This window comes from Salmo trutta, chromosome 25, assembly GCF_901001165.1.
Source record: "Salmo trutta chromosome 25, fSalTru1.1, whole genome shotgun sequence".
Lineage (NCBI taxonomy): Eukaryota > Metazoa > Chordata > Actinopteri > Salmoniformes > Salmonidae > Salmo > Salmo trutta.
The window spans coordinates 40364717-40390434 of NC_042981.1; the positions used below are offsets into that span (position 1 = coordinate 40364717).

Sequence of the window (25718 nt, forward strand, 5' to 3'; positions counted from 1 at the left end):
CTGAGGCTCTGTATTGCAGACCGCCGCCGGAGACTCCGGGCTGCAGGCCGCCGCCGGAGACTCCGGGCTGCAGGCCGCCGCCGGAGACTCCGGGCTGCAGGCCGCCGCCGGAGACTCCGGGCTGCAGGCCGCCGCCGGAGACTCCGGGCTGCAGGCCGTCGCCGGAGACTCCGGGCTGCAGGCCGTCGCCGGAGACTCCGGACCGCCGCCAGAGGGTCCGGACTGGGGAACGTTTCAGGAGGTTCCGGACTGTAGGCCGTCTCACGAGGTTCCGGACTGTAGGCTGTCTCAGGAGGTTCCGGACTGTAGGCCGTCTCAGGAGGTTCCGGACTGGGAACTGTCGCCGGAAGCTCTGGACTGGGAACTGTCGCCGGAAGCTCTGGACTGGGAACTGTCGCCGGAAGCTCTGGACTGGGAACTGTCACCGGAAGCTCTGGACTGGGAATGCGCACTGGAGGCCTGATGCGTGGGGCTGGCACAGGTGGCGCTAAACTAGTAACACGCACCTCAGGGCGTGTGCGGGGAGTAGGAACAGGACACCCCGGACTCGGCAGGCACACTGGAGGCCTGATGCGTGGGGCTGGCACAGGTGGCGCCAGACTGGTAACACGCACCTCAGGGCAAGTGCGAGGAGCAGGCACAGGGCGTACCAGGCTGAATAGACTCACTGGAGGCCGGGTATGTGGGGTAGGCACAGGATAAACTGGGCCGTGGAGGCGCACTGGAGATCTCGAGCGTAGAGCTGGCACAACCCGTTCTGGCTGGATGCTCAACCTAGCTCGACAAATGCGGGGCGCGGGCACAAATCGCACCGGCCTGTGAATGCGCACTGGCGACACGGTGCGCATCACCACATAACACGGTGCTTGCTTCGTCACTCGCTCCCCACGGTAAGCACGGGGAGTTGGCTCAGGTCTCCAACCTGACTCTGCCAATCTCCCCGTGTGCCCCCCCCACTGACTCAAAGATAATCTCCCACAAACCCAGGTGGAAAAAAACCCTACTTAAGTATGATCTCCAATTAGAGACAACGAGGACCAGCTGCCTCTAATTGGAGATCATCCCAAACAAAACCCAACACAGAAATACAAAACTAGAACATGACAACATAGAAATAGAAAACATAGAGAGAAAAAAAACCTGTCACGCCCTGACCTACTCTACCATAGAAAATAACTTCTTTCCATGGTCAGGACGTGACATTCAGAATATGCTCTTTCAGATACTATGTAGAAATGAAAATATTTTACCTGCATGTGACTCTAAAGGATAAAGCAATGCTCCTTTTCCTGCATCTGTCAATTACAAAATGCGCCCATCTCTTCATGTACAATTTGACAATTTATAGGCTTAATATTTTCACTCATCAGATTATTGTCAATTTAATCTTGTCTATTGGCTAACTCTTATTATGTGTGAAATTAGTTTTGGTATAGTTTAGGTGTAGTTTCGACTGGCATCGTTTGTTTCCCGCTCATCAACTTGGATAGAGTCAAGGATATGTTTTGCATTATTCTAAAGGCCTACTGCAACATATAGCATGTTTTCATTTCCCTTACAATACATTTTATTAGGAATAGAGTTACAGTAAATAAAACAGTCCTTCAACAGCTTATTTTTACAAAGTAAAACATAAAAGAGAATGCTATCAATCTGCAAGGCACGCAGTCAAATTATGCTGATAAATAGGCATAACACAAACTCATCATATCACTATTGTTGTTCAAAATTAAATCAACCTCTTCACCCTCATCATTCAGTTTGACCTAATTTAAATTTGATTGTAAAGTAACTTGCACAATTATTGCTCATTCCATCCATTTGTCATTCATTCAGTGGGCTGGCATCGTTTGCTTCACTGCATTATTCTTAAGGCCTACTGCCACATGTAGCATGTGTTCATTTCTCTTACAATAAATCTGATTAGGAATAGAGTTATAGTAAATAAAATAGTCCCATAACAGTTTATTTTTACAAAGTAAAACGTAAAAGAGAATGGTATCAACCTGCAAGGTGCGCGGTCAAATTATTAACTGAGCGCCAACGCTGATAAATAGGCATAACCCAAACTCATCATTACACTATTGTCTTTCTAAATTAAATCAACTTCTTCACCTTCCTAATGATTCACCTTCCTTATCATTCAGTTAGGCCTAATTTAAATTCAATTGTGAAGGTGCATAATTATTGCCCATTCATCCATTTGTCATTCATTCAGTGAGGAAAGAGAGACGCATTAGCACCTGGCTGGGTACCAACGACCTACAGCACATTGTCTTGGCGGATTAAGTTGAGAATAGGTGTGACAAAAATGGGTAAAAAGGCTCTAAATACTTTTCTGTTTGTGATGACAAAATTCTGACAAACGAGCAGTGTAAAATAAAAACATTTTGGAAAATTCAGGAAAGGAGCAACGTCAGTGGCCGTTCGGCTATGGCGGTTCTAGTGTTAAACTTGTCCGGTCTGTGAGGAGCAGATATGGAGACTGAGAGAAGAGAGAACCCACGATCTAGAGGGACGGAAAGCAGTTGCTTCGCAAGCCTGAAAATACATGATCTAAGTGATTGATAGTTGGCATTCAACAGTCATAAAAGTATGCCTTAATTACTTTGAAAAACTACTAAAAAAGTGATTTTGTCAGACAACATAGGCAGCAGCTCATAGTCATAAAATAAAACAAATATTTGATTTAAAGTAAAGGAAATGTAATAAATGATGGTTAATAAGTGATAAGCAATAATGGGCAGTCACTAACATCATTGGACTTGTATTCATTATATTTTATTCAGTGTTGTTACAGCATTCAACCCACATAATGCATTGAAATCCGTGATATTTTTGTAAATAATCAAACCGAACCGACCTCAAAAAGCACTAATCGCTCGGCACTAAAGATGAAAGAGAAGCACCAAAGCACAGAACTTCATGACATAAACACATTAAAATCCCCTGCTTAATGATTGTTATGTTAGTAGCCTAACCACTGGTTTGACATACTGTAGCTATTAGTTAATTAGTTATTAATCACTATGCGTTGCTGATGGGCAGTGGCATGTATTCATGGATTCCAAGGGAAGCCAGGCTTCCCCAAATATTTAACCAATAAAAATGATAAAATAATTTATCTTTCGTCTCTCTGTGTTTTCATACATTTCCATGAATTAGCAAGTGGCTGAATCTCAGTATGTGTAGCCCATATATCTGATGCTGTCTGGACCAAAAGAGTATAACATGTTGCCGCCATAGCATTTGATTGATTGATACCTGCAAGCATTTGGCCATTTGGTATTTGACCTAAAATAATTCGCCAATCATCGTTGAGCTGAGCTGAACTGTGGGTTGTCTTGGTGCAGTAAAACGCCCTCCAAGGGAGGCCAGTTTGGATTTGGCTTCAGACCAATCAAAACACTTCCTAAGCAAAACATCATTTTCAAACTTGTCTGTTTCTGATCTGCTGTGTTGATGTCCTGCAGTAGCTAGCTTGCTAAATCGGCCCTTTCCTAAGCCCTGGAGATGGGGATTTGGTCTTGTGTTTTTGACTTAATTTTCTGTACAGGCCAATGATTATGATGGCGATTCTGATCTAACAATAAATGAATATGTTGTGCCACTGGCCTGAGACGATTGAAGTTCAATATGTAGCCTAGATGTATCCTAGTAGGCTCACGTTAACTAGCTAGCTAGCTAACTAAGCTGGTTCATTGTTGCCAAAGTGAGGAACTGAGGCTAGCAAACATTTTTGCTATGTAGCCTATGACAACAAAAATAAAAGTGTACTGTATGACTGAGCCATAAACCGTTTTGCCAACATGAAAGAGAGGAGGATGGCATTGGCGGTCAACTAGTCTACAAGTAGGGTGAGTCAACATTTTTTGTTTTACTTGCATGAGCACGGACGCACACACGCACGCACACGCACACACACACAGATAAATCAGTACCATGGACAGCCACATGATATTTAGCCACATTGATTGGACTAAATTGTTTTTGGTATCTTTAAATTTGTTTTCGTTGTATTAGACTAAGCATATATAGCCTTGTTGATTTGATGATGATTAAACGTTTACGTTGAAATAGTACTGGAATAGCGGAGGCAGTGCTCCTGTTGTCTTTGTGGTGACTTGCGGAAAACTCTGTGGTTCTAAATCAGTAGTTGTTTAGTAAACTGTCGAAAAGATGAACTTGCTTGACCATGCTACAGGTGATATAACGTGTTACATGCAAAATTTGCTTTGTGAACTTCACCGGTTTTGTGATGAAACAAACGTATGTGTAGTTGAATATATTCCGCCACTGTGTGACTGTTGTCTTTTTATGGTCACGGCCTTATTGTACACTGCTCAAAAAAATAAAGGGAACACTTAAACAACACAATGTAACTCCAAGTCAATCACACTTCTGTGAAATCAAACTGTCCACTTAGGAAGCAACACTGATTGACAATACATTTCACATGCTGTTGTGCAAATGGAATAGACAACAGATGGAAATTATAGGCAATTAGCAAGACACCCCCAATAAAGGAGTGGTTCTGCAGGTGGGGACCACAGACCACTTCTCAGTTCCTATGCTTCCTGGCTGATGTTTTGGTCACTTTTGAATGCTGGCGGTGTTTCACTCTAGTGGTAGCATGAGACGGAGTCTACAACCCACACAAGTGGCTCAGGTAGTGCAGCTCATCCAGGATGGCACATCAATGCGAGCTGTGGCAAGAAGGTTTGCTGTGTCTGTCAGCGTAGTGTCCAGAGCATGGAGGCGCTACCAGGAGACAGGTCAGTACATCAGGAGACGTGGAGGAGGCCGTAGGAGGGCAACAACCCAGCAGCAGGACCGCTACCTCCACCTTTGTGCAAGGAGGAGCAGGAGGAGCTCTGCCAGAGCCCTGCAAAATGACCTCCAGCAGGCCACAAATGTGCATGTGTCTGCGCAAACAGTCAGAAACAGACTCCATGAGGGTGGTATGAGGGCCCGACGTCCACAGGTGGGGGTTGTGCTTACAGCCCAACACCGTGCAGGATGTTTGGCATTTGCCAGAGAACACCAAGATTGGCAAATTCGCCACTGGCGCCCTGTGCTCTTCACAGATGAAAGCAGGTTCACACTGAGCACGTGACAGACATGACAGAGTCTGGAAACGCCGTGGAGAACGTTCTGCTGCCTGCAACATCCTCCAGCATGACCGGTTTGGCAGTGGGTCAGTCATGGTGTGGGTTGGCATTTCTTTGGGGGGCCGCACAGCCCCCCATGTGCTTGCCAGAGGTAGCCTGACTGCCATTAGGTACCGAGATGAGATCCTCAGACCCCTTGTGAGACCATATGCTGGTGCGGTTGGCCCTGGGTTCCTCCTAATGCAAGACAATGCTAGACCTCATGTGGCTGGAGTGTGTCAGCAGTTCCTGCAAGAGGAAGGCATTGATGCTATGGACTGGCCCGCCCGTTCCCCAGACCTGAATCCAATTGAGCACATCTGGGACATCATGTCTCGCTCCATCCACCAACGCCACGTTGCACCACAGACTGTCCAGGAGTTGGCGGATGCTTTAGTCCAGGTCTGGGAGGAGATCCCTCAGGAGACCATCCGCCACCTCATCAGGAGCATGCCCAGGTGTTGTAGGGAGGTCATACAGGCACGTGGAGGCCACACACACTACTGATCTTCATTTTGACTTGTTTTAAGGACATTACATCAAAGTTGGATCAGCCTGTAGTGTGGTTTTCCACTTTAATTTTGAGTGTGACTCCAAATCCAGACCTCCATGGGTTGATAAATTGGATTTCCATTGATTATTTTTGTGTGACTTTGTTGTCAGCACATTCAACTATGTAAAGAAAAAAGTATTTAATAAGATTATTTCTTTCATTCAGATCTAGGATGTGTTGTTTAAGTGTTCCCTTTATCTTTTTGAGCAGTATATATCTCGGTTGCGTATGAACGAATGGGTTATTGAGCAAACAACGCAATTATCACAACAGGTTGTAATATGGCTTTTTTACTGGCTTGGCTTGGCTTCCTCAGTGATTTTACCCACGCACTGCTACTGTTGATGGGGTAGTTTCCTAAATGACTGTCAGCTGTTGAGTTGCTGATGAGGTTGTTTCATTAATACATTGTGTTGTTGTTGTTGTTCTTACAGAGTTTCTGTGGGGGGACTCAAAGCCACTGGCCCTCTTGTTCTTCTGTGCCAGAGACGTCCCGAACCGGAGAGCTTCATACACAGGGTCCACTTTACTGCCACAAGCTGGGAGGAGACATTGAGAAAACCTATTTTCAGTCAAAGCAATCACACAACAAGAACCCCTACATGACAGTCTAGCTGTGTATCAATGTATCCTACTGTTCATGTTGTCCTTTTGAAAGGAATATAAAGTCCTTTGTCTTGTCTCAATAAATGATGAAGGCATTTGCCGAAACGTGTTGGTTTCAACAACAAAATATACTTTTTTTAAGGAAACTTACCAATAATAGCTGAGTATCTTCTGTTCATGCACATTGGTTTGTAGTGACATCTCTAGAGTATTGTCAAGGCAAAGGGAAAGACAGTGTGCTTACCAATGGGCATGACTTCTTTGATGTAGCCAAACTGCTCCGTTATCAGCAGTGGGGAGCTGTAGTACCGTCGAAAGCCCTTTGGCTGTGGAGGGGGAGGGAGAGGTTAAGAGAGGGCAGGAACATCATAGTGAGTGACGGATCGATACGTCAACAGACAGCACAGCACACCACCAGCAAAATACATGACCTAATTTCTTTGTTAAGTTTCCACAGGCACTATATTAATCAAATCAAATTGTATTTGTCTATACTGTATTTTAGTCTGGGTTTCAGAGTGTTTCTGCATTCAACCACGCAACATCATTGTTTGTCTCGACAATGAGTTGGCCAAAACAGAGGAGCCATTTTAGACATATCCCAAGCGAGAAAAACTGGTTAAAACCCATTCACCACTTTAGACCACTCTGTGACATGTCCTTCCTATTTTCCCCCTGAACCACCTGCTGATCACTCTCCCTACATCAGCCATGCTAAACAATATTACCTAATGCTTAGTTTAAATTTCTTAATGAGGGTTGATTGAAGAAGTGCATCTGGACCAGGAGCAGATTAGTCCAGCATCAATTCTGTTACTTTAAGTAGTTTGTGTACAGCTTGTACAACTCAGCTGGCAGAGTGCCAGAGAGCAGATTTCATAGCCCGTATTCACATAGTTTCAGAGTAGGAATGCTGATCACGGATCAGTTTAGCCTTTTAGAGCATAATAAATAAGATTCTATGGACAGGAGGGGGATCTGATCCTAAATCAGCACTCCTATTCTGAAACCCTTTTTGAATACAGCCCCAAAGTCATTAAGAAGATGTATACCAGTCTCTTTGCTGTTAAGGCTCGTCCCATTCCCCACATACCAAGTTCTTACAAGGACACTCCTCCCGACATCTATCATTTATCTAACCATGACATTTCTGTGTTTACTGCTTCACATACAATCAATATTTCCTATCAGAGATGTGTCACTCGTATATCCAGAAAAATGACAGTGGACAGCCTCAATTTTCTGAATCAGTATCTCACCCAAGGAAGAGTAATCTGAGGTAAGGATGGTAATGTCAGTGAAATACATGCTTGTATAAGACAAGTAGGTGGAATAACTAACCTTTTACTGCAGTTGGCTAAATCAGGCTCACACAGTGTTTCTTGTTTAGTCTTTTTTGAAATATATATATATTTTTTACCCCATTTTCTCCCCAATTTTGTGGTATCCAATTTGTAGTTACAGTCTTGTCCCATTGCTGCAACTCTCGTACGGACTCGGGAGAGGCGAAGGTCGAGAGCCATGCGTCCTCCAAAACACAACCCCGCCAAGCCGCACTGCTTCTTGACACAATGCCCGCTTAACCCGGAAGACAGGCACACCAATGTGTTGGAGGAAACACCGTACACCTTGTCAGCATGCATGTGCCCAGCCCGCCACAGGAGTCGCCAGAGCACAATGGGACAAGGACATCCCGACCGGCCAAACCCTTCCCTAACACAGATGACGCTGGGCCAATTGTGCACCGCCTCAAGGGTCTCCCGGTTGCAGCCGGCTGCAACACAGCCTGGAATCAAACCAGGATCTGTAGTGACACAGCTAGCGATGCGGTGCCTTAGACCGCTGTGCCACTCGGGAGGCCTTGTTTCTTGGTAGTCTTAAACAAATCTACTTTGAAACAAAAGTATACTCCTCACACATGATTATGGGCTTAAAATAAGAAGACACCTGTACCATGTCAGATATAGAGTTGAAATGTAACTACGTTTATCAAAACAAGGAGAGATTCAACTCAGCATAATATACAGTGAAAGGTAATTTCCTTACTGGGATAATGATCTGACAATGAAATCTACTTGTATTGTGTTTCGGGTTTTTGGCAGCTACACAGACAATGCATTAGTCCTACAATTAGCACAATCATTCTGCCTCCACTGCACAAAGGAGGAGAGGCCTCCTTTTGTTTGTTTACATTTTGTATGATCAACTGTGTGTTCAAGCAATCTGCATAAGTAATCTGCCTTGATTGATTCTCAATGTGCCGTGGCTGATAATGAGAAGTTGAAATAAGCAACTCTCAAACTCTATAAGCACCTCTCAAGTGCAGCCCAATAGTCACAGTTTCACTGTTATATTTTTATCTTCAACTCAAACATCGCATCATGATATTTATTTGGTTTCAAGATAGCCCCAACCAGCAACGTACTCTTTTTACTCCGACCAAATTATGTTGCCAAGAGAAACAAGCAGGGTTGTAGAAATACAACCTGCCAAGTTTAGAGAAACCTTAATTTAGAGGCGAGCCCCACTGGGAGTATATTCTCTTTTTATGCTTGACCCGTCAACCTCATTTTCCACTCCTGAAAGCTGATCCCTATCTCCACAAGGCTCATCCTCAAGGCATTGGCGCAGCTCATGGAAGAAGAAAAAAAGGGGGCAAAAGGAACACGTGTCTCCCTGTATCCAATATAGTCTCATGGTTCACAAGGTTCACTGAACCCCAGGTCAATACTGATCATTTTCATTTAATCCTACCCATTACTGATCAGTTCTCCATTTAAACTCAGTAATGTCCAGTTATTCAATCAATCCCAGTAAACTCCCTCCCATGCAGGCCAGGGACAACCTGGACTCTGGAGGAGTTAGTCACTGGAGAGCCAAGGCAATCACACATGACAGAACCGCACAAGCTGTATATTTTCTGCGTGGGACGTGTGATTCGATATGAATGACTTAAAAGCCCCTGTGTTGTCGTGACTGCCAGTTCCCTTGAGTACAGTGGATGACGGCGAAATGACGGATGGGTGTTCGTATTCTCTGCAACTACCCCCCCCCCCCTTTTCACAAACCGTATCCTTGATCATCCTGTTGCTGAATTCTTTTTACGAGCTGCCTATTGACTCATATGGCAGCTGCAGTGGACTTTGAGGTCCACCACGATTATTCAAAACTGTATTTGCAGTACCGCATTACTAATCTATCTTTCCTGTCTTTGTGATGAGTACATTAACCTCTGTGGAGTTGTGCCTCGCTGCACAATATGTTCCACACCACATCTTTAATCTGGTATTCTGTTGGGACTTTTGAGACGAATATATGAACATGTGAATAATACTAAGCAACAGGCTTCAATCCCGATGGTGTACTTCTAACAGAATGGCATGTACTGTAACGCGTCAACAAATTACATGTAATGAAAAGATGCCTCGAGTCCAGACGTATTGACTTTGGATTAATGCTTTATGCATGGAGACATACTGTACTGTAGGCATGAAGAGAGGTTGATGGTGCTGATGATGACCTTAATACAATATTTTCAATATGTTCTTTGGCTAGCTGGAGAGAATGCTGATGATTACACTGATGATGTGTGATAGAACATAGTGTATGTATCTCTAATTGATGATGACATTGATGATGACAATAATGAAGACACTGGTGATGATGTCCATAGAGATACAGTACATAGAGTATTATACTAGTATAGTACTACATTTAGTTCTACACTGAACAAAAATATAAATGCAACATGCAACAATTTAAAACATGGAAAAAGTAAAGGGTTTTGAATACTTTCTGAATACACTTAATAGAAACAACTACACTGAACAAAAATATAAACGTAACTTGCAACAATTTCGAAAATTTACTGAGTTACAGTTCATATAAGGAAATCAGTCAATTTAAATTAATTCATTAGGCCCTAATCTATGGATTTCACATTACTGGGAATACAGATATGCATCTGTTAGTCACAGACACCTTAAAAAAAAGGTAGGTGCGTGGATCAGAAAACCAGTCAGTATCTGGTATTTGCCTCATGCAAACGCGACACATCTCCTTCGCATAGAGCTGATCAAGCTGTTGATTGTGGCTTGTGGAATGTTGTACCACTCCTCTTCAATGGCTGTGCGAAGTTGCTGGATATTGTTGGGAACTGGAACACGCTGTCGTACACGTCAATCCAGAGCTTTCCCAACATGCTCAATGGGTGACATCTCTGGTGAGTATGCAGGCCATGGAAGAACTGGGACATTTTCAGCTTCCAGGAATTGTGTACAGATACTTGCGACATGGGGCCGTACATTATCATGCTGAAACACAAGGTGATGCGGGTGGCGGATGAATGGCACGACAATGGGCCTCAGGATCTCGTCACGGTATGTATGTGCATTAAAATTGCCATCGATAAAATGCAATTGTGTTCATTGTCCGTAGCTTATGCCTGCCCATACCATAACCCCACCGCCACCATGGGGTACTCTGTTCACAACGTTGATATCAGCAAACCGCTCGCCCACACTGTGCCATGCAGGTGGTTTGTGGTTGTCAGGCTGATTGGACGTACTGACAAATTCTCTAAAACGACCTTCGAGGCAGCTTATGGTAGCGAAATTCACATTCAATTGTCTGGCAACAGTTCTGGTGGACATTGCTGCAGTCAGCATGGCAATTGCACGCTCCCTCAAAACTTGAGACATCTGTGGCATTGTGTTGTGCGACAACTGCACATTTTAGAGTGGCCTTATTGTCCCCAGCACAAGAGGCACCTGTGGTTTAATCAGCTTCTTGATATGCCACACCTGTCGGGTAAATTGATTATTTTGACAAAGGAGAAATGCTCACTAAAAGGGATGTAAAAAAAATGTGTGCACAAAATTTGAGAGAAATAAGCTTGGGATATGTTATATCAGCTCATGAAACATGGGACCAACATTTATTTACATGTTGCGTTTATATTTTTGTTCAGTGTATATTTAATTTTGTGACGATGTTGAGGCTCTTACCAGCTTGCCTTGGCAGCGTTGCGATCCCACTCCTTTCTCACACTTGTGGTGGATGCTCATCTTGCAGGCTTTGCAGCGAAGGCCATGCTTGGCTGTGTTGCCTGCCAGCATCACCACATGCTTGGAGGTGGTGCCTGTTGAAAACGTTAATCTTTAATCTTTATGTGATGTGTTCAGAAATTATTTGGCTGAATTATCTACATTTTCCATTACACAGTTCATTCGGCAATTCCCATGGCAGAATAAAATTCCTCATTTTCCATGACACAGTACAATTTCATGACTCAATTCACTCAGCATTTTTCATGACAGAAGTAAGGGGATTCAATCACAAATACAGTACCATGCCATGTCAAATCAAATCAAACTTTATTTATCACATGCGCTGAATACAACAAATGTAGACCTTACCGTGAAATGCTTACTTACAAGCTCTTAACCAACAGTGCAGTTCAAGAAGAGTTAAGAAAATATTTCCCAAATAAACTAAAGTAAAACATTTAAAATAATATAAAGTAACACAATAACATAACAATAACGAGGCTATATACAGAGGGTACCGGTTCCGAGTCAGTGTGCGGGGGTACAGGTTAATTTGTACATGTAGGAAGGGGTGAAGTGACTATGCATAGATAATAAACAGCAAGTAGCAGCAGTGCACAAAACAAATGGAGGGGGGTGGGGGGTCAATTTAAATAGTCCGGTGGCCATCTGATTAATTGTTCAGCAGTCTTATGGCTTGGGGGTAGAAGCTGTTAAGGAACCTTTTGGTCCTAGACTTAGCGCTCCGGTACCGCTTGCCGTGCAGTAGCAGAGAAAACAGTCTATGACTTGGGTCACTGGAGTCTCTGACAATTTTATGGTCATGATTGCTTTTACCAGCCTACATGCAGAGGAATTCAGGACAGGTTAGTTAACTATCATTCTGTTCTAATCACAGTCATTGCTACTAAGTACTACTAAGACATTGCCAATTTGTAGTGCAGTCAATCTTAGCCACAGCAGCGTTCACCTTGAGAGTGCAGTGGACCAGACTTATCTAGACTTGTCCGTCTAGCTAAGGTAAATACATCAAGTCTTCAATAAACAAAGGGAACAAATATGACCTCCCTCAACCCCAAACCATTTACCCCAAACTTCCTTTCTTAAACTTTGATTAAATTGGACCCAACTTAATCTAATACTCTTCTCCTCAGTGTCTAGATGCGCTTCCATTCACATTCAAAATCTTTCCCCTAGTCTGGCTACAAAAAAATTATATCCCCATGTGGAATTATACCTCCTGTCTCTGTGTCTAAACTGCCGCGTTTCATTAATGTATGAGTCACAGACGTTGGCATAAATGAAGATCAATTAGGCTTAATTGCGTTCGGAAGTTATGAAACAGACAGTGTGACTTTCTGTATGCGAGAGAGAGAGAATTGTTTGGGTGAAGGAGCCCTGGTGATGATAGCAGATGCTTGGCACCATCTTTCTGACTGGCTTCCATATTTTTATGAATGGTATTTTTGGGGTCGGGAATCAGCAGCACGCTTTGGCTGTTTGTAAATAAAGTTTTTTCCTAAAGACATTTGCCACTGAGAACCTTATCACAGGGCTCTCATTTTCAACCTTTGACCCTTGGAATGTCAGAGCAAAGGGTTGTTTCAGCCTCACTGAGGTCAATTAAACGTTCACGCTTTATCTTTAGATTTAACATAGAAGGTTAGTACTTTTGAATGAAGATATAGATTAAATCCTTGCCACATATACCATTCTAATGACATGTAGCATGTGGCTGGCCTGAAAAACTGCAGTTAACTACCACTGATTAAACTAAATGTCCTTAATACTGGATTTTATTATCTGTTATCTGTGTCTATATTTCCGTATCAACCCCTTTCCTCTCTTTTCTGCCCATGTTATTGATTGGCTTTGTAGTGTAGACTTCACAATAGCGTGTTCCTATGAAACCTAACTGATATTTAATTCCATCGACAATGGTGATCACGTAATAATATGTAACATATGAGTCTGTGATAGAAAAATTACGTAATTACCTGGGTTATTTGATATTAATGGTTAACAATTAATATTGAACTAATAGTAAGACATTTCTGTCCTGTTAGTGTCTGTATTTTTATGGTCTCCACTCTAGTTCCCTGGAGCTTATGTGGGCGTATGGTCACCAGAGATGGCTTGAGCTGACAAATTAGTTAAAGACTGCATTACATAAACAAGATGTGTTGGGTGTAACCGAGATAGAGATAGCCAGGAGGAGTTTAGAACAATTCCTAATTTTCTCTAAATCATCCTTGCATCTGGGAAACTAAGCCAGGGTGGGGTTAACACAACAACCGACGTGCAGATAACGACAGGATGAACCCAGAGTAGCTTATGATCCTCCTTGGTCTGCATGAGGGGGGTTGAACCAACTATGAATGAGCATTGTTAGTGTCAGCTATATATAGTACTCTGCATTTGTGTAAATGTTCGGTTACTCGGTCCAACACTCAAGGGTGGGGGGTCGACCAGCTTCATTATTGCAATAAAGAATCGATATTAAATAAAGATGATTGTTTGAAGAAATGACCAAATCTCTTTCAGTACTGAATTTCCACGACAAGCCCCAATGTCATTTGCCATTTGTCTGGCAAAACGATTTGCTTCCAGTAATTGATTAATCAATGAGCACATGCCCATGCAGCGCAGACACTGTGTGTGTGTGAATATGTGAACACACAAAAGCCTGATCGATTCCTTCACATCGCGCCGAGGCAGAGTGAGCCCTGGTTTGTTTGAGTTCTGTTAGTGTCCATGTTGACTTACTGCACAGCCATCATTCATAATTTACAGTGGAATCTGAATTAGCGGTGAGATGTGATACAGGCCCAAACTACAGCAGTAAAACCTGATCCATAGGATGAGATCTGAATATACAGCTGACGTTTGGAGAGGCCCTGTCCAGGCTAGACTGATGAGACTGTCTGTGTCTCTGCCCCCCGCCAAACTGAAATGATCCTTAATTAATTAATTGTTGACGTGACTCTCAACGCATTAGTGCTTGAATTGAGCTGGTGCACACCGGTATGGACTACATTGGCGTACCAGCACCTAAAATGTAGAACTCCAAGAGCAGGAATGAACAAAACTGCAAAGAGCAACAGCCATAGTTCCCATTAAAAAACAGTCATATAGGTACACAATAAAAGCAGTAAAAACAGTACTCAATGCCTTCCAAGCCATACTAGTATGAGTTCACATAGTTGTAACACTTATTGAATATCTGCATACAAAACAATTTGTATATTGTCATTTCATACAAAGTTGTAAAGTACTGTCTATGTGCACCGACCTATAAAAAAGTTTCATGATGACGCAATTATCATCATAAATTACTTTTTTTCTTAACAGGTCATGAATGACTGAGCACACCTTCACATCCCTCATCCGTCCAAAACAACTTTAACCAGAGGGAAAAGATAGGTTCTTATCCTGCAGTCTGTCCTGTGTTGTTTGACTAAGCCTCATTAATAGACAACAACAGGAGTTGTTAGTGATACTGAGATGGAAACCAGAGGAATAGGATCCTTGTCAGATCACAATCAACAACAAGGCAACAAACAAACCAACAGCAACTGTAAACCAGAGGGGAACATGAGCCCTATAAACCTACACCTGTAGAGATTTTGGTCAAGCAAAGTCAGGTATTGATAGTCTCGTGCACTACAGTAGACTTCATAGGCCTGGGGACAAGGTTAGGTTACTGCTAATGTCAAATGTCAAGGTTACAACAAAGTGAACTCATACTAGTATGACTTGGAAGGCATGGATGAATGTTTTTACTGCATTTACTGTGCACCCTTTATGACTGTTTTTAATAGGAACTATGACTGGCCTTGATCACAATATATTGTGATCACTGCAATGTCTATCCGGATAGCTTAGAGTGCCTGATTGACAGCATAGCAAACCTGTGTAGCCACTTGGAGACAATGAAACAGTGATCATTCACGTCTCTTCCTGTTGAACGCGGAACGAGGGAGAGCTTGGTTTGTTGTTTTTTAAAGTTTGTTGTTTTAAAAGTGTATTGAAAAGTTTCTTAGTAGCTAGCTATCTTTTGAGTTTGGATCCCGCAACCCGGTTGGCATTAGTTGCTGGGACTGCTACTCTCTGTCCAGCACAGGAGGTTAGTGGCACCTTAATTGGGGAGAACGGGCTCCATTCATTCCGTTCCAGCCATTATTATGAGCCGACCTCCCCTCAGCAGCCTCCACTGCTGTCCAGTGATCTTGCCGACCAAGGCTGAGGAGCTATTTGGTGTAGCTGCTAGCTAGCTGTTAGCTAGCTGCCTATAAAGCTAGCAGGGTTTTCTTGAGGGCTTGAACGCAGCCCATGACGCAGTTAGCCATTGTGGCTGGGACCACGGATTGTCCCGAGCTTGTGCCTATCTAGATCCCTGCTGTTTATTGTTTTCAATCTTCCCTGCGACCTGACCTGTCTGGAACTGAGAGGAGTAACAGCGCAACCTACTTTGACAAAGACCAAAGCCGGCAGGAGTACCATTGAGGGCAGTGGTGTCTCTCTATCCCAGGTGAAGGATCGTTTAAACAATCAAAAATAGTTCTACAAGCAGTTGTTACAACAACAAGAAAATAGCTTCAAGTGTTTTGTCCAAATACTGGTGGAATCAACTAATAAAAGAATGCACGACCTGACCAGAGAGGTCCAGGACCTGAAGAAATGTTTGCAGTTCTCCCAAGATGACAGCAATCTGTAAGTCATTGAGAGAGGGCATCAGTTCTGTATGTGAATCCCTTATAACAATGACAGAGAAATAAGATTATCTCGAGGTACAATCAAGGCGACACAACATGGTTGTGGACGGAATTGCAGAATCTCCACATGAGACCTGGACGGAGTCTGAGGACAAAGTGATGGAAATTATCTCTGAGAAACTGAAGATGGACCACAGGAAGATTGAGGTAGAGCGCACCCAGAGAACTGGAAAACCCACCACCGGCCCAGGTGACAGGCCCAGGCCGATAAGTGGTCAAGTTCCTGAGGTTCAAGGACAAGGTAGCTGTTCTGGAAAGAGCCAAGAACATGAGAGGAACATACATCTTCCTCAATGAGGACTATCCTAAATCTGTGCGCCAGAAGAGGAAATAACTTATCCCAGCCATGAAAGCTGCCATAGTGTATGGGGTCATTGCTTGAATCCGCTATGACAGGCTCATTGCACACCCTCCTTCCCAAATGACTGGAAGGGATGATAGAGTCAAGCTTATGGGTCCGTAGCTTCAACCCGCAGCACACACACACACTTACACACACCAACTGATTAATGGAATGTATATTTTTTTCTCTTGCTTTGTTTGCTCTTTTCCATGTTATGTCTTTCTCTGATAAGCTACCCAGGAAAAGGCTGAAAATAGCCCATATTAATATATGTAGCCTTAGAAATAAGGCTACATATATAACATTCATATAATAGCCATTTCTGAGACTCATATAATACTTATATAATTCATTTGATGATACAGCAGTAGCAATACAAGGATATAACATCTATAGAAGAGACAGACATGCTTATGGGGGAGGTGTTGCTGTATATATTCACAGCCATATCCCTGCAATGCTTAGAGAAGATCTTATGTCAAGGGTTATTGAAGTGTTGTGGTTGCAGGTTCACTTTGCACATCTAAAGCCTTTTCTTTTGGGATATTGCTATAGGCCACCAAGTGCTTACAGTCAGTATCCAAATAATGTGTGAGAAATGCTTGATAGTGTGTATGTGATGTAAACAGAGAGGTCTACTTTCTTGGGGACCTGAATATTGACTGGTTTTCATCAATCTGTCTGCTCAAGAGGAAGCTTCTCAATGTAACCAGTGCCTATAATCTGGTTAATCAACTACCAAGGTGTTTACAAACACTACAGGAACAAGATCATTCACATGTATCAACAACAGTTTTCCTAATACTGTAGAACTTTGTACTAAAGCTGTATCCATACTCATTGGATGCAGTGGCTATATCCAGGAAAGCCAAAGTTCTAATAGCTGGGCCTAAAATAGTGCTGTGACTCTTATGTGGATGATGTTAAAGATATTTGTTGGTCTGATGTGATTAATAAGGAGCATCCAAGCGCTGCACTTGATAAATTTATGAAATTGCTTCTTCCAATTATTGATAAACATGCACCTGCTCAGAAACTGACTGTTAGAACTGTTAAGGCTCCATGGATTGATGAGGAATTGAAAAACTGTATGGTTGAAAGAGATGGGGCAAAAGGAGTGGCTAATAAGTCTAGCTGCACAAATAACTGGCTGATTTACTGCAAATTGAAAAATGATATGAGTAAACTCAACAAAAAGAAGAAGAAACTGCATTATGAAGCCAAGATAAATTATATAAAGAATGATGGAAAAAACATTGGAGTACTTTAAATGAAATGATGGGCAGAAAGACAGCTAATGAAGCCACTGACACCCTTAACAAAGAGCTGCAGTCTGTTTTGGAATGGGTGGCCAGTAAAAAAATGGTCCTGAACATCTGTAAAACTAAGAGCATTGTATTTGGTACAAATCATTCCCTAAATTCTAGACCTCAGCTCAATCAGGTAATGAATGGTGTCGCTGTTGAACAAGTTGACTATCTTGATTATTGTCCGGTCGTGTGGTCGAGTGCTGCAAGGAAAGAACTAGTTAAGTTGCAGCTGACCCAGAACAGAGAAGCATGTCTTGCTCTTCATTGTAATCAGAGGGCTAATATAAATACTATGCATGCCAGTCTCTCTTGGCTAAGAGTTGAGGAGAGACTGACCGCATCACTTATTCTTTTTATAAGAAACATTAACGTGTTGAAAATACCAAATTGTTTGCATAGTCAACTTACCCACAGCTCTGACACACACACTTATCCCATCAGACATGCCACCATGGGGTCTTTTCACAGTCCCCAAATCCAGAGCAAATGGAAGAAAGCGTACAGTATTGTATAGAGCCATTATTGCATGGAAGTCCGTTCCATCTCATATTGCACAAATGAACAGCAAACCTGGTTTCAAAAGACAGATAAAGCGACACCTCACGGCACAACGCCTATCCCCTATTTAACCTAGATAGTTTATGTGTATGTACTGATATGTAGGCTACGTGTCTTTTTTAAATTGATGTAGTTCTGTCTTTGAGCTGTTCTTGTCTATTAATGTTCTGTATTATGTAATGTTTCATGTTTTGTGTGGACCCCAGCAAGAGAAGCTGCTGCTTTTGCAACAGCTAATGGGGATCCTTAAAAAATACCAAATAATACCAAAGGTCAAATTAAACCCTTGTCACACAGTTGTTGAATGGGGGTGCTTTCACTGACTCATTGTGATAACATGGAAGAATGATGAGAACCCCTCATGCTGAATGAGATGAGTGCAGCTATAGAATGAGCCATGGTGCCCAAGTGCCTAGACACTTCCATCTGACAAAAGCCATCCCCACTGCCCTTTCAGCTGGGTAATGACATACAGTGGTGAATGGTGGCTGGTGGGGTGAGTTGGCAAGAAGCTTCAGATTATAACAGGAGAAGTGATGGCACAATGGCAACCGCAGTAATAGTTTGGACAAGTGCCAGACCTGAACCCTTTATTGTCACTTTTTGAACTTTTTTCGCATTTTGATGAGTTACAAAGTGGAATTGAAATAGATTTGAGCCCTAGGACCATGCCTCAGGACTGCCTGGCATGATGACTCCCTGCTGTCCCCAGTCCACCTGGCCGTGCTGCTGCTCCAGTTTCAACTGTTCTGCCTGCGGCTATGGAACCCTGACCTGTTCACCGGACATGCTACCTGTCCCAGACCTGCTGTTTTCAACTCTCTAGAGACAGCAGGAGCAGTAGAGATACTCTCAATGATCGGCTATAAAAAGCCAACTGACATTTACTCCTGAGGTGCTGACCTGTTGCACTCTCGACAACTACTGTGATTATTATTATTATTTGACCATGCTGGTCATTTATGAACATTTGAACATCTTGACCATGTTTTGTTATAATCTCCACCCGGCACAGCCAGAAGAGGACTGGCCACCCCTCATAGCCTGGTTCCTCTTTAGGTTTCTTCCTAGATTTTGGCCTTTCTAGGGAGTTTTTCCTAGCCACCGTGCTTCTACACCTGCATTGCTTGCTGTTTGGGGTTTTAGGCTGGGTTTCTGTACAGCACTTTGAGATATCAGCTGATGTAAGAAGGGCTATATAAATACATTTGATTTGATTTGATTAAATTTAATTGTACTTTCTTGTCATTGATCTACACAAAATAATATACACTGCTCAAAAAAATAAAGGGAACACTACAATAACACATCCTAGATCTGAATGAATGAAATAATCTTATTAAATACTTTTTTCTTTACATAGTTGAATGTGCTGACAACAAAATCACACAAAAATAATCAATGGAAATCCAATTTATCAACCCTTGGAGGTCTGGATTTGGAGTCACACTCAAAATTAAAGTGGAAAACCACACTACAGGCTGATCCAACTTTGATGTAATGTCCTTAAAACAAGTCAAAATGAGGCTCAGTAGTGTGTGTGGCCTCCACGTGCCTGTATGACCTCCCTACAACGCCTGGGCATGCTCCTGATGAGGTGGCGGATGGTCTCCTGAGGGATCTCCTCCCAGACCTGGACTAAAGCATCAACCAACTCCTGGACAGTCTGTGGTGCAACGTGGTGTTGGTGGATGGAGCGAGACATGATGTCCCAGATGTGCTCAATTGGATTCAGGTCTGGGGAACGGGCGGGCCAGTCCATAGCATCAATGCCTTCCTCTTGCAGGAACTGCTGACACACTCCAGCCACATGAGGTCTAGCATTGTCTTGCATTAGGAGGAACCCAGGGCCAACCGCACCAGCATATGGTCTCACAAGGGGTCTGAGGATCTCATCTCGGTACCTAATGGCAGTCAGGCTACCTCTGGCGAGCACATGGAGGGCTGTGCGGCCCCCCAAAGAAATGCCACCTCACACCATGACTGACCCACTGCCAAACCGGTCATGCTGGAGGAAGTTGCAGGCAGCAGAACGTTCTCCACGGCGTCTCCAGACTCTGTCACATGTGCTCAGTGTGAACCTGCTTTCATCTGTGAAGAGCACAGGGCGCCAGTGGCGAATTTGCCAATCTTGGTGTTCTCTGGCAAATGCCAAACGTCCTGCACGGTGTTGGGCTGTAAACACAACCCCCACCTGTGGACGTTGGGCCCTCATACCACCCTCATGGAGTCTGTTTCTGACCGTTTGAGCAGACACATGCACATTTGTGGCCTGCTGGAGGTCATTTTGCAGGGCTCTGGCAGTGCTCCTCCTGCTCCTCCTTGCACAAAGGCGGAGGTAGCGGTCCTGCTGCTGGGTTGTTGCCCTCCTACGGCCTCCTCCACATCTCCTGATGTACTAGCCTGTCTCCTGGTAGCGCCTCCATGCTCTGGACACTACGCTGACAGACACAGCAAACCATCTTGCCACAGCTCGCATTGATGTGCCATCCTGGATAAGCTGCACTACCTGAGCCACTTGTGTGGGTTGTAGACTCTGTCTCATGCTACCACTAGAGTGAAAGCACCGCCAGCATTCAAAAGTGACCAAAACATCAGCCAGGAAGCATAGGAACTGAGAAGTGGTCTGTGGTTACCACCTGCAGAACCACTCCTTTATTGGGGGTGTCTTGCTAATTGCCTATAATTTCCACCTGTTGTCTATTCCATTTGCACAACAGCATGTGAAATTTATTGTCAATCAGTGTTGCTTCCTAAGTGGACAGTTTGATTTCACAGAAGTGTGATTGACTTGGAGTTACATTGTGTTGTTTAAGTGTTCCCTTTATTTTTTTTGAGCAGTATATAATGTCAAAGTGAAAAGAACATTCTATTAAAAAAAAAATACATAAAGTACCAGTCAAAAGTTTGGACACACCTACTCATTCAAGGGGTTTTCTTTATTTACTATTTTCTACATTGTAGAATAATAGTGAAGACATCAAAACTATGAAATAACACATATGGAATCATGTAGTAACCAAATCTAAATATATTTGATATTCTTCAAAGTAGCCACCCTTTGCCTTGATGACAGCTTTGCACACTCCTGGCGTAGAACATTCGGGAGCAGCTTAGTAATGTCATTTACTCAAGCTCCGGGATAGGACAATGTTTTTGCACCAGGAACAGTGACATTTCTTACCATGGAGCTGGCCAAAATCACGGCTGGCGAGAAGGTCGAGGAAATCTGCCCACTTCCATGCTTCACAGGATTCGGAGAACCCTTTAAGGATGGGCGAGAAGCAGGATAACTTGAGCCCGTAGCTCCCAACGCCTGGTGCAGGCCTCTGACAGATGGAGAATCCCCGCTCGATCCAGAGCAAGGACGAAAGGTTGCCAACGTCAACTTCGAAATTGTAGGGGAAGGAGTAGGCACAGCGTTCACAGACACAGGTACCCCCAGCGACGAAGCAGTAGGAAGATCAGGCTCCAGGGCAGCGAAACTATTCATTGTTTGTATCCGCTTCGGGCTTCTCGTTGGGAGTGTAGCCTACTTTGCCTGAGGACGCTGTCTTCGGATTCCACAGCTCGTGACATGCAACCATAGTTAATTGGCATGCTCCTCTTGCTGTGCTCCTTCAACTCCACTATCCCATGGGGGAGAAGAGGCAGGAGATGGCTCCCCTGGCGATTGAACTCCGGGCAACACCGGCCAGTCAGACAATGACAAACGGCAAGGCAGAGATGCAGCCAACAAGCGTGAACTCCGTCCAGCTACTGGTGTAGAAAAGGTAAACATTCCACTCTGCGTTTTCCCCAGTTTCTTACGCAGACTGGCGACCTGCTTGATCAAGGAAGCCACTTCAATCCTCGGCAAGCAAACAATTGCTGCATTGGAACTCCGAGTGATCCAGCTTGTCCCAAAACAAAGCGTAGTAGATACAGCACCTACAGCGCTGGAACCGTTAATTTACTTCTCCAGACAAAGAGGGCTCCATTGCACAACTCATCTGGGACTAACTTCTTTAGCTTGATGGCTAGCTAAGGCTAGTGGCTCTGTCAAGCAGGCTTCAACCTGTCTGTTAAGTGGGATTCCGGGATAAAAAAATAGCGTTTCTAGCTGTTAAAAGCTAACCGCATTGCAGAATCCATGCAAAAACATGTTCAGTATTTATATCTAACGAAGATTGGTTACCTTTAGTCAAAAACAACAAAAACAACAAACCGAGTGTTTCCAGCATACAGTGTTCAGCTGCGCACTGGGGTGTTTTTCAGGATGAAAATAAACGGGACGGAGCTAAGCACAGGCAAAATCCTATATGAAAACCTGCTTCAGTCTGCTTTACACGAGACACTGGGAGAGGAATTCACCTTTCAGCAGGGCAATAACCTACAACACAAAGCCAAATCTACACTGGAGTTGCTAACCAAGAAGTGAATGTTTCTTAGTGGCAAAGTTTTGACTTAAATCTGCTTGAAAATCTATGGCAAGATTTGAAAATGATCTTCTAGCCATGATCCTCAACACCATGACAGAGCTTGAAGAATTTTGAAAAGAATAATAGGCAAATATTGCAAAATACAGGTGTGCAAAGCTCTTATGATATATACCCAAGAAATCTCACACCTGTAATCGCTGCCAAAGGTGTTTCTACCATGTACTAAATCAGGGGGGTGAATACTTATCTAATCAAGGTATATTAGTGTTTTATTTTTCATTAACCTTTAAAAACATTTTTCTTACAATTTGACATTACAGAGTAATTTATGTAGATCGTTGACAAAAAAAATGACAATTCAATCCATTTTAATCCCACTTTGTAACACAATAAAATATGAAGAAATCCAAGGAGTGTAGACTCCAATAACCCAATGACCACTCTGACAGAACTAGTGTTCCTTGGCAGAGATGGGAGAACCTGATGTGGAGTCCAGACGGAAGCCCCCCTTGAGAAAAAACCACATGACAGCAGGCCTGGAGTTTGCAAAAAGGCATGAGAAGGACTGAGCGCCAAAGGCAAAAGATTCTGTGTTCTGTTGAGACAAAAAATGTTACTCTTTGGCCTGAATTCAAAGCGCTATGTCTGGAAAAAAAAAGTTAAGACTCATCACTCGTCTAACACTATCTCTACCATGAAGCATGGTGGTGGAAGCATCAGGAACTGGCAGACTGGTAAGGATAGAGGGAACAATGAATGAAGCCAAATACAGGCAAATCCTTGATGAGATCCTAGACTGGAGCGAAGATTTATGTTCCAGCGGGACAATGACCCCAAGCATACAGCCAAAGCAATGCTGGAATAGCTTCAGAACAAGAATGTAAAAGTCCTTGAATAAACCAGCCAAAGCCCAGACTTGAAAATCTGTGGAAAGATTTGAAGATGACTGTTCACCGCCGCTGCCCATCTAACTTAACAGAGCTTGAGAAAGTCTCCAAGGACAAATGGTAGAAAATCCCCAAATCCATATGTGCAAATCCATATGTGCAAAACAACCTACCCAAGATGACTCTAAGCTGTAATCGCTGCCAAAGGTGCTTCTAGAAAGTATTGACTCAGGGGTGTGAAACTTATGTAAATTCTGTATTTCATTTTCAATACATTTGCTAAAATATCAAAAAATATTTTTTCATTTTGTCATTATGGGGAATTGTGTGTAGACCTATTTAATCCATTTTGAAATCAGGCTGTAACACAACAAAATGTGACTCACCACCTGGATTTGGTTTTATGTAGCAAAATTTGAAATTGTGTTTCTTACATTGGATAAAATTAGACTCAGAGCTACAAAATGGCATATCATACACTGCATGAGGAACAATGGGAAACTAATTCTGTTCTGAAAATCGATACATTTGCAAACTCACTTTTGAGAAAATGGCCTTTGAATGTTTTGGTATCTAGTGAAGAGCTCTAATTTGTCAACACCCATTCACCCCCTCTTAAGCTTTAGCCCCACCCATCTCGTTTCGCTCTCGCAACGTTTAGAGTGCAAACTTGACGCTCTGGATGATGATTTGTTTACCTCTGGATAACATGAAAACAGCCTAACCAGCTCTGCTGTCAACAATTTCATTACGCTTTTTTGCTGACGTTTACTGACACCAACCATATTCAACGGGTGTTGTACACTTTAGCTTAAGACATGTAGCTAGCTAGCGAGGTAAACAATGAACCTAGCTAGGTAAACAACGTGTAAGATCACACACGTCGCATAACGTCGACGTTAGCTAACGAGCCAGCCATTTAACGTTAGCTAGTTAAACAACAATGAACATAGTGCCAATCATGTTGTTACTACCTTGCATGACTATGCTGGAGGATAACCAACCAGGTTCAATGTTAGCTAGCTAACAGTAGGCTCAAACTAGCAAAGAAAACGGCTCTGGGATACGAATGATAATGTCATACACGTAACGTTAGCTAGGGAGCTAGCCAGCTAATGTTAGCTAGCTAACAGTAGACTTTAGCTTAAAATATGTAGCTATTTAGCTAGGTTAGCAATGAACCTAGTAAACAGCGTGTAAGATCACACACGTCATGTAACGTTAGCTAACGAGCCAGCCAGCTAACATTAGCTTGTTAAACAACAATGAACATAGTGCCAAATCACGTCGTTACTACCCTGCATGAATCTGCAGGCCCTAACCTACCAGGTTCAATGTTAGCTAGCTAACATTAGGCTCTAACTAGCAAAGCAAATGGTTCTGGGATACGAATAATAACATCATACACGTAACATTAGCTAGAGAGCCAGCCAGCTAACGTTAGCTAGCTAGCTAACAGTACACTTTAGCTTGAAATGAAACCACTTACTGTCAAAATTAGAAACATGTAACATCTGAAAATATAGCTAGCTAGACTATCTTACCCGTATACATCATCATGCATGATGGATGCGTCTCCCTGTCACGGATGCCATGCCACGGTTGCCCTTAGTTTGAAGATGTAAGATGTAAGACAGGTGTTTTCTCCATCTCTTTAGCTATCAAACTCTAATTCCACTGATTTCAAAACTCGATCCTCCAGAAAGTGGAGAGCAACACTTATGCAGCTCCACTACCCAATACATTTTATAAAATGCAGCATTCAACAGGATTACCAACACAGACAGACCAGCTCAAATAGACAGAAGACAGACCAATCCGAACTCCGAAATGCCAATCCGAATATGGCAGACCAATCCGAAGTCCTCTCTCGGCATGTCCAGCCCACTCATTATCTCAGCCAATCATGGCTAGTGGGAAGGTTACTCACTTTTTCTGTGGCTAAACCGCTAAACCGACAACGCTCGTAATTTAACAATTTTATTCGTATTCACAGATGGCATACAAGTTTGTTATTAAGGCACATGAAAGTTCACATGTTCCAGAAGGCAATTTTGCCAAAAAACA

At 43.1% G+C, this 25718-nt stretch overlaps 1 protein-coding gene across 2 annotated transcripts in view; it reads right to left on the bottom strand.

Annotated features, from left to right (window-relative positions):
- Window positions 1–25718, bottom strand: part of LOC115162564 (SH3 and cysteine-rich domain-containing protein) — an 82092-nt gene that overhangs the window by 44531 nt on the left and 11843 nt on the right. For both annotated transcript variants that reach the window (XM_029713994.1, XM_029713993.1), the window contains exons 3-5: window positions 11316–11449; window positions 6554–6635; window positions 6136–6242 (exon numbers count right to left, since the gene is read on the bottom strand). In XM_029713994.1, coding sequence (XP_029569854.1) covers window positions 6136–6242; window positions 6554–6635; window positions 11316–11449 — 323 coding nt within the window. The remainder of the gene's footprint in view (window positions 1–6135; window positions 6243–6553; window positions 6636–11315; window positions 11450–25718) is intronic.